This window comes from Hipposideros armiger, unplaced genomic scaffold (assembly GCF_001890085.2).
Source record: "Hipposideros armiger isolate ML-2016 unplaced genomic scaffold, ASM189008v1 scaffold_182, whole genome shotgun sequence".
Classification (NCBI taxonomy): Eukaryota; Metazoa; Chordata; class Mammalia; order Chiroptera; family Hipposideridae; genus Hipposideros; species Hipposideros armiger.
This window is the reverse complement of record NW_017731532.1, coordinates 165,466-180,535: the sequence shown is the minus strand read 5'-3', so window position 1 is coordinate 180,535 and position 15,070 is coordinate 165,466. Positions and strand designations below refer to the sequence as shown.

Here is a 15,070-nt window from a genome sequence, read left to right as displayed (position 1 = left end):
AAATGACATAGCAATAACATAGATGCGAATGACTCTAGTACTTCCAAAAATGAACTACTGCCACCTGTCGCAAACATGCGTCATGACTTTTCCGACAACCCAATGTATAATATTCACCTCAAGAGTGATAGTGAACACCTGTTATCACTGTACTTAGTGACAGAGCAAGCAAGAAAGGAATTTAATTATAAATCAAGCTATACTGGTATGAGATTCAGCTTTACCAACAGTCCAATATATTTGAGCAATTTTAGTATTTTACAAATACTAAAATTGATTGAATAATGTCATCTGATCTAAAGCAATGAAATGTGGTGGGGGTGGGGGGAGGATAAAAAATATATTACCGGCAGTAATCTCCTTGCTTAGCGACTTTGGCCAGTGAGAAAATGCAATCAACAGTTGCTAGGTGATGTACTGCTTTACACAAAGAATGATAATGTTCACCGAAATTCCTACAGAAGCAACAAGGAAAAAATGGTGAGCAAAATGATTTCTTAGACTTTTAAAAGCTGTACAGTAAGTGAGCACTTGATTAGCAAGATAAGCTAAAATAAAATAACTGGGCATACCTAGCAGTTAAGAATGGAAATTATATTGAACAGCTTTTCTGTTTAATATAATAACCTGATTACTGAGGCTTCTTTTTGTTTCATTTGGATAAAATTATATATATTTTGAACAACTTTTAGACAAAAATATCTATTATTAATACCATATTGCACAATTCATCTGACCATGACATTTCAACTTAGATACAATTAACACTAATGCAGTGATCATTTTCGTTTAGCTTCTTCAGTAACATCATGAACTACCCTGGTTCCCTCTGTGCTTCTTCATACCATCATCATCCAAATTTCATTATCTTCACAGTGAACTGGAAGCTTCTCCATGGTAGAGTCAATGTCCCTCTGATTTGCCTGTCATTTTAGCCCTAATATCTAGCCCATAACCTTGTCATAGATACTGTAATAAATTTTGTTGAGAGCAAGTAAGAAGAAAAGTTTTTTTTTCAGTGATCTGCAGTTATTAATGGTGCATACAGAAATTAACTTTTATATTTGTTTTTTTTGGTTTTTTTGGTTTTTTATTGGGGAATTGGGGGGATGGGAACAGTGCTGGGGAATTGGGGGAAGGGGAACAGACAAGTTGCTGTCGTTTTGTCCTTCAGTCTAGTTGTGGAGGACGTTGCTTCACTGGCCAAAGTTGGCACCATCATTGCACTCTTCCCAGGAGAGCAGATCAGTCACCGGCTTCTGGACTGCTGCTCACTGCGATTGCTGGCTGCTCACGCTGGCTGCCGGCTACATACAGTAGCCCATGGCAACCCACTGCCACAGGGGCTGCAGCCTACGCCGTCGCCGGCAACTCAGGCAGCACAGCTCCAGGTTGAGCTGTTGTTCAGCATCTTAGCTGCAGAGGGCAGTGTCACTGGCCCTCATATGTGGGATCCGAACCGGGGCCCTCTGGCATCCCAAGCCAGCTCTTAACCATTGCGCCACTTGGCCGGCCCTATATTTGTTTTTAAAAGATAATGGTCATTGCCTCAAACCTTTGGCTAATTAATAGCTGATGATCTAGAAGCTTTGGAGTCATTATTAAAAGACTTATTTAGAAAAAAATGTAAGAATGTATGCAGCTAGCTGTCTTCCCTTTCTAGCTCTCTCTTTTTTTTTTTTTGCTTCAATTATCCCATTTTCTCATAGCACAGGTATCCCTTACATCCTTTTAAAGAAGATCTCCCCAAAGAGAGAATAAGTATTATGCTGAATGCTTCTCTTAAAATAGATATCTATTATACTGTGGGTTTCAGAAACTTTGAGATTTTTTTCTCCTTCCTTCTTAAAAACAATGATTTTTAAGAGTGCTTTCTAGTTTGAAAAGGATATCCAGTTTGAAAAAGCTATTATGTGACCAGTTATTCCTATGTTATCACTATATTGATTTTTTTTAGAATCTGTAATTTCTGATTTTTCTAGAAATAGATAATAAGATATTCTACATAAATAACTTTTTTAGATACTAAAAACATTTTAAGTATCCAGCTTTATTTTTTGTTAACTATTTGTAAATTAAAAAGTACATTTACAGTATATTTTACACTTCTTTGAGTAGAGCATAACGAATATAATTTATCTATTTCCCCCTGAATTAAAGTTCATCATAACAAACAGCACAAATCCCAGACAATGAGTCAGTGCAACATCCCAAATGCAAAGGAAGCAGGCCCCTGCAATCAGACACGTGGCACTGAGTTGCCACCTTTAAAATGTCTCTTAGTTTTGAAGACGCCATGTGCTGCATGGACCTAACACTCCTGAGCGGTTGCCCAGTGATCGTGCCTTGTCCTTCCCAATCTGACTTCAGTTTCAGATCTGACCACTCACTTAACCCCTTGGACTGTGGCCTATTCTGTCCCTGTTCTCATTACTGACCCATCTGGTCTTCTATCCTGGCACTCTCTCTTTTGCCCGAGAGCAGCCACATGTGATCTTTCTGTCCTTGCCTCTCTGGATGAGTGTCAATGTACCTTTGACACTAAAAAGTCCCTTTTTCCTTCCTCTCACTCCCTCTGACTCAGGTCCTGTCATCACAAACCCTAATTTGCTACTACCCAGCAGCCTTAGGTTGAGGGCAACTATCCCTGATGATCTAAATTCCCACGGGCTGGCCGAGTGGCACGTTGGTTAAGAGCTGGCTTGGGACGCCAGAGGGCCCCAGTTCGGATCCTACATATGAGGGCCGGTGACACTGCCCTCTGCAGCTAAGGTGCTGAGCAATGGCTCAACCTGGAGCTGGGCTGCCATGAGTTGCCGGTGACGGCAGGTGGGTTGCCATGGGCTACCGTGTGTGGTCAGCAGCCAGCATGAGCGGCCAGCAGCCGCAGTGAGCGGCCGTCCAGAAGCCGGTGACTGATCTGCCTCGCCCAGGGAAGAGCGCAATGATGGTGCCAACTTGGTCCAGTGAAACAACATCCTCCACAGCTACACTGAAGAACAAAAGGATAGCAACTTGTCTGTTCCCCTTCCCAATTCCCCAATAAAAAGCTTTAAAAAAAGTTTTAAAATAAATAAATAAATAAATAAATTCCCAGGATTGAAATGAGGGACGTAGTTCTCAGTGGGTACCATTTCAGTTTTTAAAAAAGGCAAGGAGGGATAAGGTAATCATTTCGATATGGACAACAATGTTCTTTCTCACATCAATAATATTAATAAGATATGAAAAATGATCATAAACCTTAAACATCATCATAACTCATACGAAGCCTTGTTTGATTTCTTGGTCTATATCCACTGGCTATACTTAGCCAAATTTCAAAGAGATTATTCACACTTAGAAAAATGACAAGCTGAAAAATGGGCAATTCAGATAACAATGTGATAGACTGGATTTATGTCATAACAACATGCAACTTCATCACTAAGCCACCAGCCAACTTAAGGATGAGGCCAAAGCACTATAATTTAACCTCTGGTCAAAGAGATTGCTGGATCCATGGGAAGCAGATCAAGACACTTGGGTTCTAAAGCTGTTATGACCGTTTACCATCAGATGTTGTTCGATGACATCTTAAGTTACTAAAAATGGAAAATATTTTATTTTTTATTTGCAAATGAATTTTTAAAATATTTGAACTACTGAATGAGCGTTATGACAAAAATTTGCAATTGAGAAAATTATTCAATATCCACAGCCCATCTTCTAGAACACAAAAGAAAAAACAGTTTTTGAGAGAGGGTTCCATTCACAGAAGTTTCTTACAACCTTGATTTCTTGCAATATTTCCATCAAATACAATATGACTAATGCACAACAGCTAGTATCTCAGTAAGAGACAAATACACTTGTATAGCTGGTATTCAATCCTCTGACGTCAGGTTCATTGAGGTTAATAATTTTTTAAATAACATCATATTCACACCATCTGGCACCTCAATTAATAATGTGCACAACAATCAATGCTGTTCTCAAGTGGGAGCTCTAGCTGCAAATGCTCTAACTAAATCTCAGCCAGTATGCTTGTTCTAAAACTAATATATTTTTCTTATTTTGAAAGTCATATTACAGACGCCTCTGAAATCACGTATTTGCAAATTAAATTAAAATCTCCAGTTACCTTACCATCAGAAATATCAGTTACTATTTGAGACTACATATATACATATATATGAACAGACATTTCTCCAAAGAAGATATACAAAATAAGCATGTTAATAATATAATAAGTATATATTGGGTTGTTGGAAAAGTCATGACGCATTTTTGCAACCAAAAACTTAGAAAAAATACATCATGACTTTTCCGACAACCCAATATTTGATTTTTAAAAATATAAAGGTTTGTATGCTGTGCATGTGTGTGAATTTATACATACGGAATTATCTATTTTAATACTGTTTTGCGTCCTTCTTTTCACTTAGCAATATATGAGTATCATATTCTTTTTCTATATTTAATGTTGACCCATGCTTAGCAGCTAGCAACTACATCAAATGCGTGGAATGATGAAAGCAGAATTCTCCTGGGTTAATCAGGCTGAAGAGCCCAGGCAGAGAGATGGTACAGTAAGAAAGGTATGAGTAATGGGGCGCTAGATGAGAACAGAAAAAGAAGGGACAAATCAAGGAGATATTTCAAAGGGAAAAAAAGACAAATAGGAATTTGGTAACAGATAAAGGGACGAAAAAGAAGAAAGAATCAAGGACAATGCCCAAGTTTTTAGCATGGCAGACCTGAACTTTCTTTAGTCTAGAATAATGACAAGGAGAACATAACCCAGATTTATAAAATCATGTACACTATGAATAGAATGACTATGAATTACCTCACCAAATCCCAGGACCCCAGAATGTGACCCTTCGACCTTGAAAGGAGTAATTTTAATCCAATTTTCACATTCTCAGTGATACTACTAAGGGAAAAGCCAGGAGAACTGAGAGACTCAAGTGTCCAGATAACCCTTAAAATGGGAAATTGAAAGTAAATTGGAAAAGGAACTGAATAGACCAAATTTCCATCCCAGCCAAGGCTCTGAGTCAAGATAACCTCAAAAGACTCAAAATAAGTAAATTGGAATCTCTTTCAGATCCTATAATTCAAGACTCCTCTGGTCAAAAAGAGATGATACCAACCTGTTAAAAACTGTCACATATCTATATTGTTTTTTAATTTTTCACTTGTCAGATTGGTTACTTTAAATGGAATAAAGGACCTCACTGAATATTTACTGTTTAAGTTTTTAAAGAGAAAGACTAAGAGAGAGGTTTCTGTTTAGAGTGATGCCTATAGATTCATCATGGGTAGGCTGAATGGCCTGATGGGAAAGGATACACACCTCACTGCCAGATGCCCTGGCTCCAGTCCTGAACCTTATGAGCAGCTTCTTATTTCTGCATCTCGCTTTATTCGTTTATATATTGGAGATGATAATGCTACTTAACTCACAGAGTCCTTGTGAGGAATAAGGAGGTAGTATAGAAGAAGTGCTTAGAGGAATGGGGATCTGGAGCCAGTGCCTACCAACTCATGGAAGTGAATTGTGCATGTCTCTTCCCAACTCCTGTCCAACGGCAGCTTAAAATCAGTCAAGGTGGGAGTATTTACACTACAGAAATCAGCAAACACCACAAACACTACTACTATTCCAGAGAGCTGCCTGTTAACCGTTTACCAGCACATGCTGACTTAAACCTATCAATATGAACACATGACTCCTAATAAACCCAGGATATGAGACATTCTATAAGACAGCAGCAAGTACTCTTCCAAAAAAAATTCTCATACTATAAAAAACAAAAAGGTGGTGGACTATTCTAAATTCAAATAGATTAAAGAGACAAATAGAATGTATAAAAGTTGATTAGACTTTTCATTTAAAAATTTGAGGAAGGAAATTGAGAAATTTCAATATATTCTTAAATTAATATTAAGTTTTCCTAGGTGTAATAATGTGTTAAGATTATATAGCAGAATATATTTATTTTTAGAAGGTGTATGCCTAAGTATTTAGGGGTAAAGTGTTATGATGTCTAAAATTTACTTCCAATGATTCAGAAAAAAAAATGTATGAAACATATATAACAAATATGGCAAAATATTAATACTCAATAAATCTAGGTAAAGGGTGCATAGGTATTCATTTCAACTTTTTCATACATTTTAAGTTTTTTTCAAAATAAAAACGTAGGGGAAAAATATATAGGATATAAAAAAATTTAATTAAATGGAGATAATAAAAACAAAACAGCTAGCCCATACTTTGTCCAACTCTGAAAATGTTAAGCCTGCATATAAGAAAAGCAAACCAAGTCCAAGGTGCAATTTCAAAAGGTGACTCTACTAAATATCCTTAGCAACAAAATGTTAGTATAGTAACAATAAGTATATTTTGGTCTCTCACCAAAGACTAAGATGAGCTTACATTTGAATGGATTAAAAACAAAATCAGAGGACACATGTACTCAACTATTTCATAGCAGGTCACAAGCCGTAATCTCTACTTTTCTTGTTGATGGAAAGATTTTCCGGTCTATTTCTCACAGCAAAAAGTCAGATTATATTTTACTTTGTAAACTCACTCTAGAAAATCAAGCCATTCAGCGTTGCAGTCAAGGACTAGCTGCTCCCGGAGCTGATTCAGATGTCTGTAATTTTCTACAATAAAAGGAGAGTGAAAGCGGCTCACAGCTTTTGTGCTAGAAGAGGGGGGAAAAACATAAACAGGAAATCAAGGTTACTAAGAAATCAGCGATGCCATCACTTCAGAAAATCAAAGTAACTATTTATTATTCTCCGATGAACCTTGAAAGCAAATAGCTTTAAATAGAGAACATGCTTTATTTGTGCCCCTGAACCCTACTGATGCCAAAGATCTTCGTTGTAAATAAAGTACTTGGGAGTTCACAGGACTTTGCTCAGGAAGCTTTTTAAATGCATTTCAAATTATATCCATATGGCAAAGTCAAAGTTTAGACTTAATTTCATGAGCGGAAAGCTTTTTTCTTTAAATTACACCAAATGCAAATGCTTGCTATTTAAAAAAGGATCAGAAACAAATATGGTAAAATAAGTCCTGAAAAAGCTGGGGGTTGGGGGAGGGGGAGTGGTTACATTGTTGACGGTCATATTACTCTTCACATTTAATACTTTTCTGTATGACTGAAGCATTTCAGTGAAAAAAAGAGAAAAATATAAAGCATTACAAAGAATAGCAACGCATTAATTCAGGAGGCAAAGAGGAGTTCCCACAGTGACCCCGGATGGGAAGAAACAGCAAGTGCTCCTCCTCTGGGCTTGTGTGTAATCGCTGCTGCTTCTTTAAGAAGCTGCAGAGCACCCTAGGGGGTGCCACCCATCCCCAGTCAGAGAACCTGGGCCAAGTCTGCCACTTACTTGATAGCTACGTGACTTGGAGGAAATATAACTGACCTCTAAACATCACTTTCCTCATCTATAAAATGAGGCTAAAATGGTATCTACCTCATAGGTACTGTTGAGAGGATCAAACAGACAGTGCTTAACTGAGTACCTCTCTCATTAGTGCTCAATGTTAGGAGTTGTTCTGTGGTGGTGGTGGTGCTTGTCACTGCTGTGGGTGTTATTACTATGATAAGACCTCAAAGAAGAAAAGGCCAGGGTTGAGTGATAGGCAGGTGATAACAGAGTATACTCTGATCACTGTTTGCTCCCCAATCCTGTAATACACAGTCACAATTATCTTTAATTTGTCAAGTTACTGGACTAGGGGTAGGCCTTTCACATTCAAAATATAACTCACGATGTTCTAAACTATCCCTATCAGAACTCCGATAGCCAAACAAAGATAAAAAATTATAATTTATTTATTTATTCATTCAGTTTACAACACTGAATGTTCAAAAGATGTTGGCACTGATTTCTGCCATGCTTATTGCTTTTAAATTATGTCATGTAGATTTCTATGCAAACATATTTATCGTAGCTTTCTCTTCTGACAAAACTCATTTAGTGAGACATTTCAGTTATTGTTCTAGATAGACTAGCATGCTTTTTAGTAATTTCTCTTCATAAAGCATATTTCTCTTCATTGGCTGTAGTATAGGACAAAAGTAAATAAAAGGAAAAAATGCCTGCGAAAGGAAAAAAACATCTCCTAAAATTGACAATACTCAAGTCTCTATTACACATTCTGGTAACAAAAAAAAAGGATGGTATTTAGAGCTAAAGAAACCCCTGATTGTATCTTCAGTATCCTTTGATAGTGGCAATGGATAATAGTTGTCTTTTTAATTAAAATTATAAATTAATAACTATTTATATATCATGTCAAGATGTGTTTCCATCTTTCTAGTCCCTCTTTTCCTAAGGCAAATATAACATTTTTTTCATGCAAACATATTAATAACAGTAGTAATAAATATTCCACAAAGGATACTACTCACGGGAAGATACACTTCTCTAAATGAGTCCCCTCTTGGGGGCTGATGCCCAACCAAGGAAAAAAATCAGAGTCTCATTGTGGCTCTCTAATTTTGTTTTTGATTAATTTATTTTCATCAATTCATGATATAACTCACAAAACAGAAAGATATAATGAGCTATTATAACTAAGTGCCATGGAAAGCACTACAAGTAAAGAAATGCAGAGCTCAGTGAAGTAGAAAATGAAATCTGAGCTTCTAAAAAGAAATGTCAGGTTAGCATTCATCAAGAAGTTCAAGCAACCAAGTTAATCTTATAACTAAAGGTCCCTCAACTTTTTTTCTTTCGTGTGTTGAAAGTGTGCTCTGAGGGATAAGAATAAAACAGTAATTTACAAAACAAAACAAATGTTTACATATAAGATACCTTTTGGAAAAAATGTTTTGAAGTCAATGGTTAAGAGTTAAAAATAATGTTTCCTTTGGTTAAAAGTTCCATTAAAAAAATGAAAAACGAAGGGGAAAAATTGCTTTTTATGTCAAGGATGCAGTTATTATCAGTCAGTAGCATACAGATATACAGATGTCATTATAATTCATGCTAATTTTCTAAAAATGTATTTTTGAACCTACCTTCCAACCTTAACCCAATCAGCCGGTATACAATATACAGCAGAGTTCTTTATTTCAATCATAAACTAAAATAAATATAAGCAAAAGTTAGATATTTGAATGATTAACCATTATATTTTTAAAGCTTCCTCAAAATTATACTAAATATTAATTATAAATAGTAAATATTATTCTAAACATTCAAAATAAATCCAGTATTGTTCTTAGGAGAATTTATATATGTCCATACTATGAAATATTATTAATTAGGGTTCCAATACTTGGGATAAAGTACAATTTGTATTGAGAAAAAAGTCTGTAATAAAGATATAACTTGGCACTTTAATGTTTATAACATTGGTTTATGCATACTACAAATGGTGATTTTTTTCATTAATGACATATTTCATTTATTAGTACCCATTTATCTTAAGAATTCTATTACTCAGTAATAAGACTGAATTTCTAAGTACATAAAATTTTTAAATGTTCAGTTATTAGTTGTTATACAAGTTTGAGATATGGTCCCTCTCCTGTTCTGAATCGAATAGGATTTATTATAATAGTTTTTATACAAGGAACCTAAATCTTCTAAAAATATCCTCATAAAAAAAGTACTGGCTTCCCCAACTATAAATGGAGGAAGGTATTTCTTCTCTTGAGTGTTTACTTTAAGTTTTCACTTCTTTGAACATTATAGATCCAATAGTGCTCTACAAGACAGCTTTTCTGAAATCAGCCAAGAAGTAAGTGAAATCAAGTTCTCTCACACCTTTCATTTTTAGCATTTGCTATAAATCATATCTTCTTCCTGCTCGCATTCCTATATTACTGCCATAAAATTCTGTGTTTTATTTAAATAAATAAACTTATTTTATACAGGATGAAAGCTCTGTGGCCGCTCCTAAAATTGAGATGGTTATGGGAGCTTTTTCAATTTTATCAGTTTTATAACATTTCAGATATTTATAATATGCATATTATTAAGTGGCAGTTTGGCTCGAGTTACTTTTTTATCAATAGAAACACTATAACTTTTACATTAATTATAATAGGAATTAATAATTTTAAGAACTTCCATTCTTAGCAAAAATTCTGGAACTAATGAGGCCCTCTTGTATAGATAGGAATTAACACTTTGAAGTCTGCCACACGCAGTTAAACAGTTAAGAATGAGGAGTCTAAAAGAGTCCCCTTTGTCTACAAAAAGTGAGGAAAAGAAACCTACAAAATATGGTCATATGTATCATTGGTGTAAAGATAAAATCACTTTAAAACTGTGCAAAAAAAAAATTCTGCTTAATTATTATTTTTCAATGTTCTATGAGAAAGTGACATACTGGGCTTTTAAAAACATAATTCTAGAAGTGCTATCTATGCCAAAGGCAGAGAGAAAAATTCAGAAACACACTGGATCACTAATATTTGGGAAGGACACATCTAGTTCATAGTGACTAACACAGAGCTCCGCAAGAGTTACTGCCTAAGGGACGGTGGAAATTTTGAAAACAAGCCGGAACTACCTCAATGAGGTCCTGGGGCAGCCAGCTAGGCTCGTTTACTTAAGTAACTTGCAGGAACTCCGCAGCATGATGGCGCTGGATTCAATATGTATCTTACGCACGTTAAAAGCTGCTACTGGTCACAGCCCTTTGGAGCAGCATATAGTTTGGAGCATAACTGTTCAATCTGCAAGTATCAAGGGTCTACCCTAAAGACCACAACCCCCAAAGCAAGCCATGTGCAGAGCCAATATCGGATGGAAAACACAGTGCGAGTCAGGAAAGCCCAGGCACTTCCTGCCTGTTAATCCCTGGGTCACTTCCTTGGGCAGGAGCTGATCCCTGTCTTTTGCTTTCAGTGGGTCTAGGTTTTCTGCCAGTGTTTCTCCTCAGAACTGTTATCAGCTAGCAGTTGGTTTCCTTCCACACTAGTGATGGACGAGGAAATTCTCTATTTCCCTTTACAAACATTCTAAGAATGAGCAGACAGGCTTTTTGTTTAAGGATTTTATTGCTTAAAGGAAAGGAAAACTAGTAACATTGGAAATTAACATGTATTTCAGAAGTCTAAGAAAGTTCTCATAGCAACTTTTCCTGCTCTGTAGTTCCTGATTTTGTTAAGTGTTGCTGTGAAAAGTCTGCCTTGATTTGTTCTATAATAGCAATCTCCATATTCTTCTCCTGAGAATCAATTCTGTCTTGATTAAATGTGAGAGATTGTTACTCAAACTATTGCCTGTGGTATCCCTGGCCTGGCATCATTGCTAAATTTGCTGAAATTCTTTACTCACCCCCAAAACTGCTTTCTGTTTCTCCAACACCGCATTTACCCCATTCATACTCTCCACCTTTTCTTTCTCACTCTCTTAAGAATTTTCAACTTTTTTTTTTAATGTAGAAATAAGGTTGAACAGAGAATGCTTTCCACATCTTAAACATACTAAGCAGATACCTGGATATGCTACATGCTTGGAATTAATAATTTTTTTCTAAAGATTTTCTCCCAATATTTCTTTCCTTTTCCTTAAGACCAATAATACCTATCAATACTGCCCCAAATCTAAGTATCACCCCATATTCAGTCCACATTTGATTTAAGGTTAAGAGAGACTTCCCTATATACATAAAATATGATACAGACTATCACAGAAGCAGTGAACTATGTAAAGCTATAGAAGTTTCTGCTTTCACTATTTTCTAATAAACAAATACTTTCAGAGTCAAGAGATAATAAAGGCACCATAAGCAATAAGACTTAGTATTCTAAGGAGTATATAAAAACTGGAAACAGAGGTGAGAAATGAATGTTGTCAATAGTAACAATGGCTTAACAGTCTGTCGAATTATCTATTTTTAGAAATAATAATAAGATCCATAGACCATGTGGAACTGCTTTAAAAAATTATTACAAAAGTTCAGACAGAACAGAAAGGCATAAAATAAGACGCACGTATATATAAAATAAGGGTTTCCCTCTCTTCCTCCCTCACTTCTCAGAAGTAATCATATTTGACAGAATCTAATCTTAGTCCTTTAAATATCTCTAAATGATTTTACCTTTAGTAAAATCTTTTCAACAGAATTTAATTATAACAATGCTGAATATTTAGAAGTCACTCAGTGTTTAAATGAATAGAATCGCTAATTCTCAAAAAATGGTATAAATGTGATTCCACAGTAATGCACAATTAAAATTCTACAGAAGGTTTTTAAAAACCAATAAGAATTCATCCTACAGTTAATAACTAAGAAATTTCTTGCCTTAAATTCATCACCTTAACCTAGTAAAGGTTAAGTAAAGAATAATAAGATAATTTATCTCCCTCCGTAATCATTTGTAACCCAATTACTTGATCTCCATGCTGTGATTTTTCTTAAACTTCAATGCTATACTCATAAAGAATAATTTACTATCCCCTTTATGAATTCCTGATCATTTTTTCCCATTTTTATTTAAAAACTGCCACCTGAATCCAGGACTGTGTTCCCAAGACCTAAACTCTATTTTAGTTTGAATAATAGGAGCTCTAAAATGTCTGGATTTTATTATATAAATTCCATGCTGTTGATAATCCCTTATGTTAAGATTTGTGAATAGAGTGAAATAATGACATGGTAAAAAGATTGGAGTCAGGCACACTTGGGCTGAAAATGAGCTTCTGACTTGGGTAACCTACTGGAGTAAAGAAAATTCCAGTTTTCTTTCCAAAAAGAACCCCTTTTTGTGTTGTTACAAGGATTAAATTAAATATATGCAAGGCACTTAGCACCATTTAATAACTGCTTAACAAATGGTAACATTTGCAGCAGTAGTAGTAGTAACATTTGTATAGTGCTTTCTGATGAGAAAGCACATTCATGTATTTTAACTCAACTGCTGTTCATGCTAGTCTTACAACAGAGGTGATTCTTCCATGTTCACATAGCATGTATCTACTACTTGTCACTTATCCTCAGCTTTCCCCATTGTAATACCAGATAACCACTTTTCTGCTACACATTTTTAATTAATGTTATTAAGCAGTTTTGATCATCTCATTTTCAGTAAATTGCCAGAATGGTGTCATTTAGGACTCTTGTCATTTTGCAAGGTCATGATTGCATGGTTAAACCAAGGTATATAATTAAATATTTGGTATTTGCCTGTTCAGGGGAGAAAAAACAAGTGGAAATACTGTCAACTCACATTTCTGTTATATAGAGCTCTGCGTGGAATGCATTGTGAAATGTCTGCCTGAGTATAACATCTTAATAATTTGAATATGGAAGACAGGCTGACTTAACGGTCTATTAAATGGCACAAGATTAATAAATATTTTAATGAAGATTATAATTTACTGTAGTTTCTTGTTTCAAAATAATCAATAAATCAACAATTTTTTGGCTAAATATATAAAGCAATGTAAATATTTTTATATTTGATTTGAAATTAAGCTTTTACCCCCAGAAAAATATCTATTTTTTAAAATCCTGACTAAAACGTTCATCCTATAGAAATATTCATAAATATCCTAATTCACTATTTAATGAAAAAGAATTTCTCAAATTCCCTCGGTTGGAATCTTTGTATTTTATTAAACTCAAGATGTGGAAGTAGAATGCCTCAAGACTCAGAATAGACTAAAAGAAAAGACTACAGTTAAAAAGCATACTTTTTCCTGGTTCTCATTTAGATACTATCAAACTTTAAAGAGACACACACACACACACACCAATAATACATTCAAACAGCACCCTAATGTTATAGAAACTTACTAAATGTAGTTTTTCACTATAGTTCTGTTTTTATTTGCTTTTTGTTTTTTAGCAGCTATACTCCTAATTTTAGGAGGAAGTCCTGCCATGTAATCGCTGTTTGAGCCAATCAACACAGGTGGTTGACTTTGTATCATCTCATCATCTGCAAGCAGGGACCACAAACTAACTTCTCTCTCCTGGATTTCGGATAAATAAATTCTGTAAGTTGTTACCTACAATAGTCAAGGTTTTTCTATAATATAATTTCAACAGATAACATTAAAACACATGTAATATTAAACTGCATGATTTTACCAAGAGACTATATATAGTACATAAACAAACAAAACACTGTTATGAAATAATTCTTATCAAAACAAGGTATGACAACATATTTTTAAGGAATAAAACTGAAAATATGAAAATAATGTTTTCATCATAGTCTCATATTTTTTTTTACATTTTAAAATAGCTTTTCTACTTCAGGAAAACTAATAAAGTAAATAAAATTAATAAAACAAAATAAAAGTATGTTTGATATTACCTCCTGTCCTGATACTGTCACATACTGTAGAGAAGGATTTTTTAGTATTTTTCGTATTTCTTGCAAATGTATTTGGATCTTGTCAGTAACCCCTTGAATTTCATCCTTCCTCTTTTTTATTAAAGGGAAGTCAGAAAGGTCTTTGAATAATTCAGTTTTATCTCCAATTCTAAAAAAAAAAAATTGCAAATACATATAGTGAAGCATACATATAATTTATACTAGTTCTCAATCATTTTTTGCAGCATGATGAAAAACCAGAGAGTTGGAAGCTAGGAAAACTGCTTGACCCTGACTTTTATGAATGCATTTCTTAATTTATGGGTTAAGTTTCTTAATTTCTTTGAAAACTGACAAAATTACCCTAACATCATTTTTGTTTTGCAAGTTCATGATTCCAATGGTAAAAGCAAGAGATAAAATTAAATATTTGTTGTTTGCCAATTCAGAAAATAAACACAAACATAAATGCTGTCAAATCTTTCTTTTATATAGAGTTCTTTGTGGGATGAACTGTAAAATGACTACTTCTTAAAGAATAACTTTGCTTCTGTAGTTTCTAAATTTAAGGTAGACCATCCCTGGATGTCCAGCAAATGAGTACAAGATGCCATGTGACACCCACTTGGGGATTAACAAACTGCTATTAATTGCTCTGTTTATTTATTTATTTTTTTTTAAAGATTTTTATTGGGGAATTGGGGGGATGGGAACAGACAAGTTGCTGTCGTTTTGTTCTTCAATCTAGTTGTGGAGGACGTTGCTTCACT

General features: G+C 34.7%; 1 protein-coding gene across 1 annotated transcript in view; it reads right to left on the bottom strand.

The window, feature by feature from the left end:
- MSH3 (mutS homolog 3) overlaps positions 1-15,070 on the bottom strand; it is a 93,793-nt gene that overhangs the window by 4,423 nt on the left and 74,300 nt on the right. The window contains exons 15-18 of the mRNA XM_019652581.1: positions 14,301-14,469; positions 9,039-9,103; positions 6,585-6,701; positions 348-455 (exon numbers count right to left, since the gene is read on the bottom strand). Coding sequence (XP_019508126.1) covers positions 348-455; positions 6,585-6,701; positions 9,039-9,103; positions 14,301-14,469 — 459 coding nt within the window. The remainder of the gene's footprint in view (positions 1-347; positions 456-6,584; positions 6,702-9,038; positions 9,104-14,300; positions 14,470-15,070) is intronic.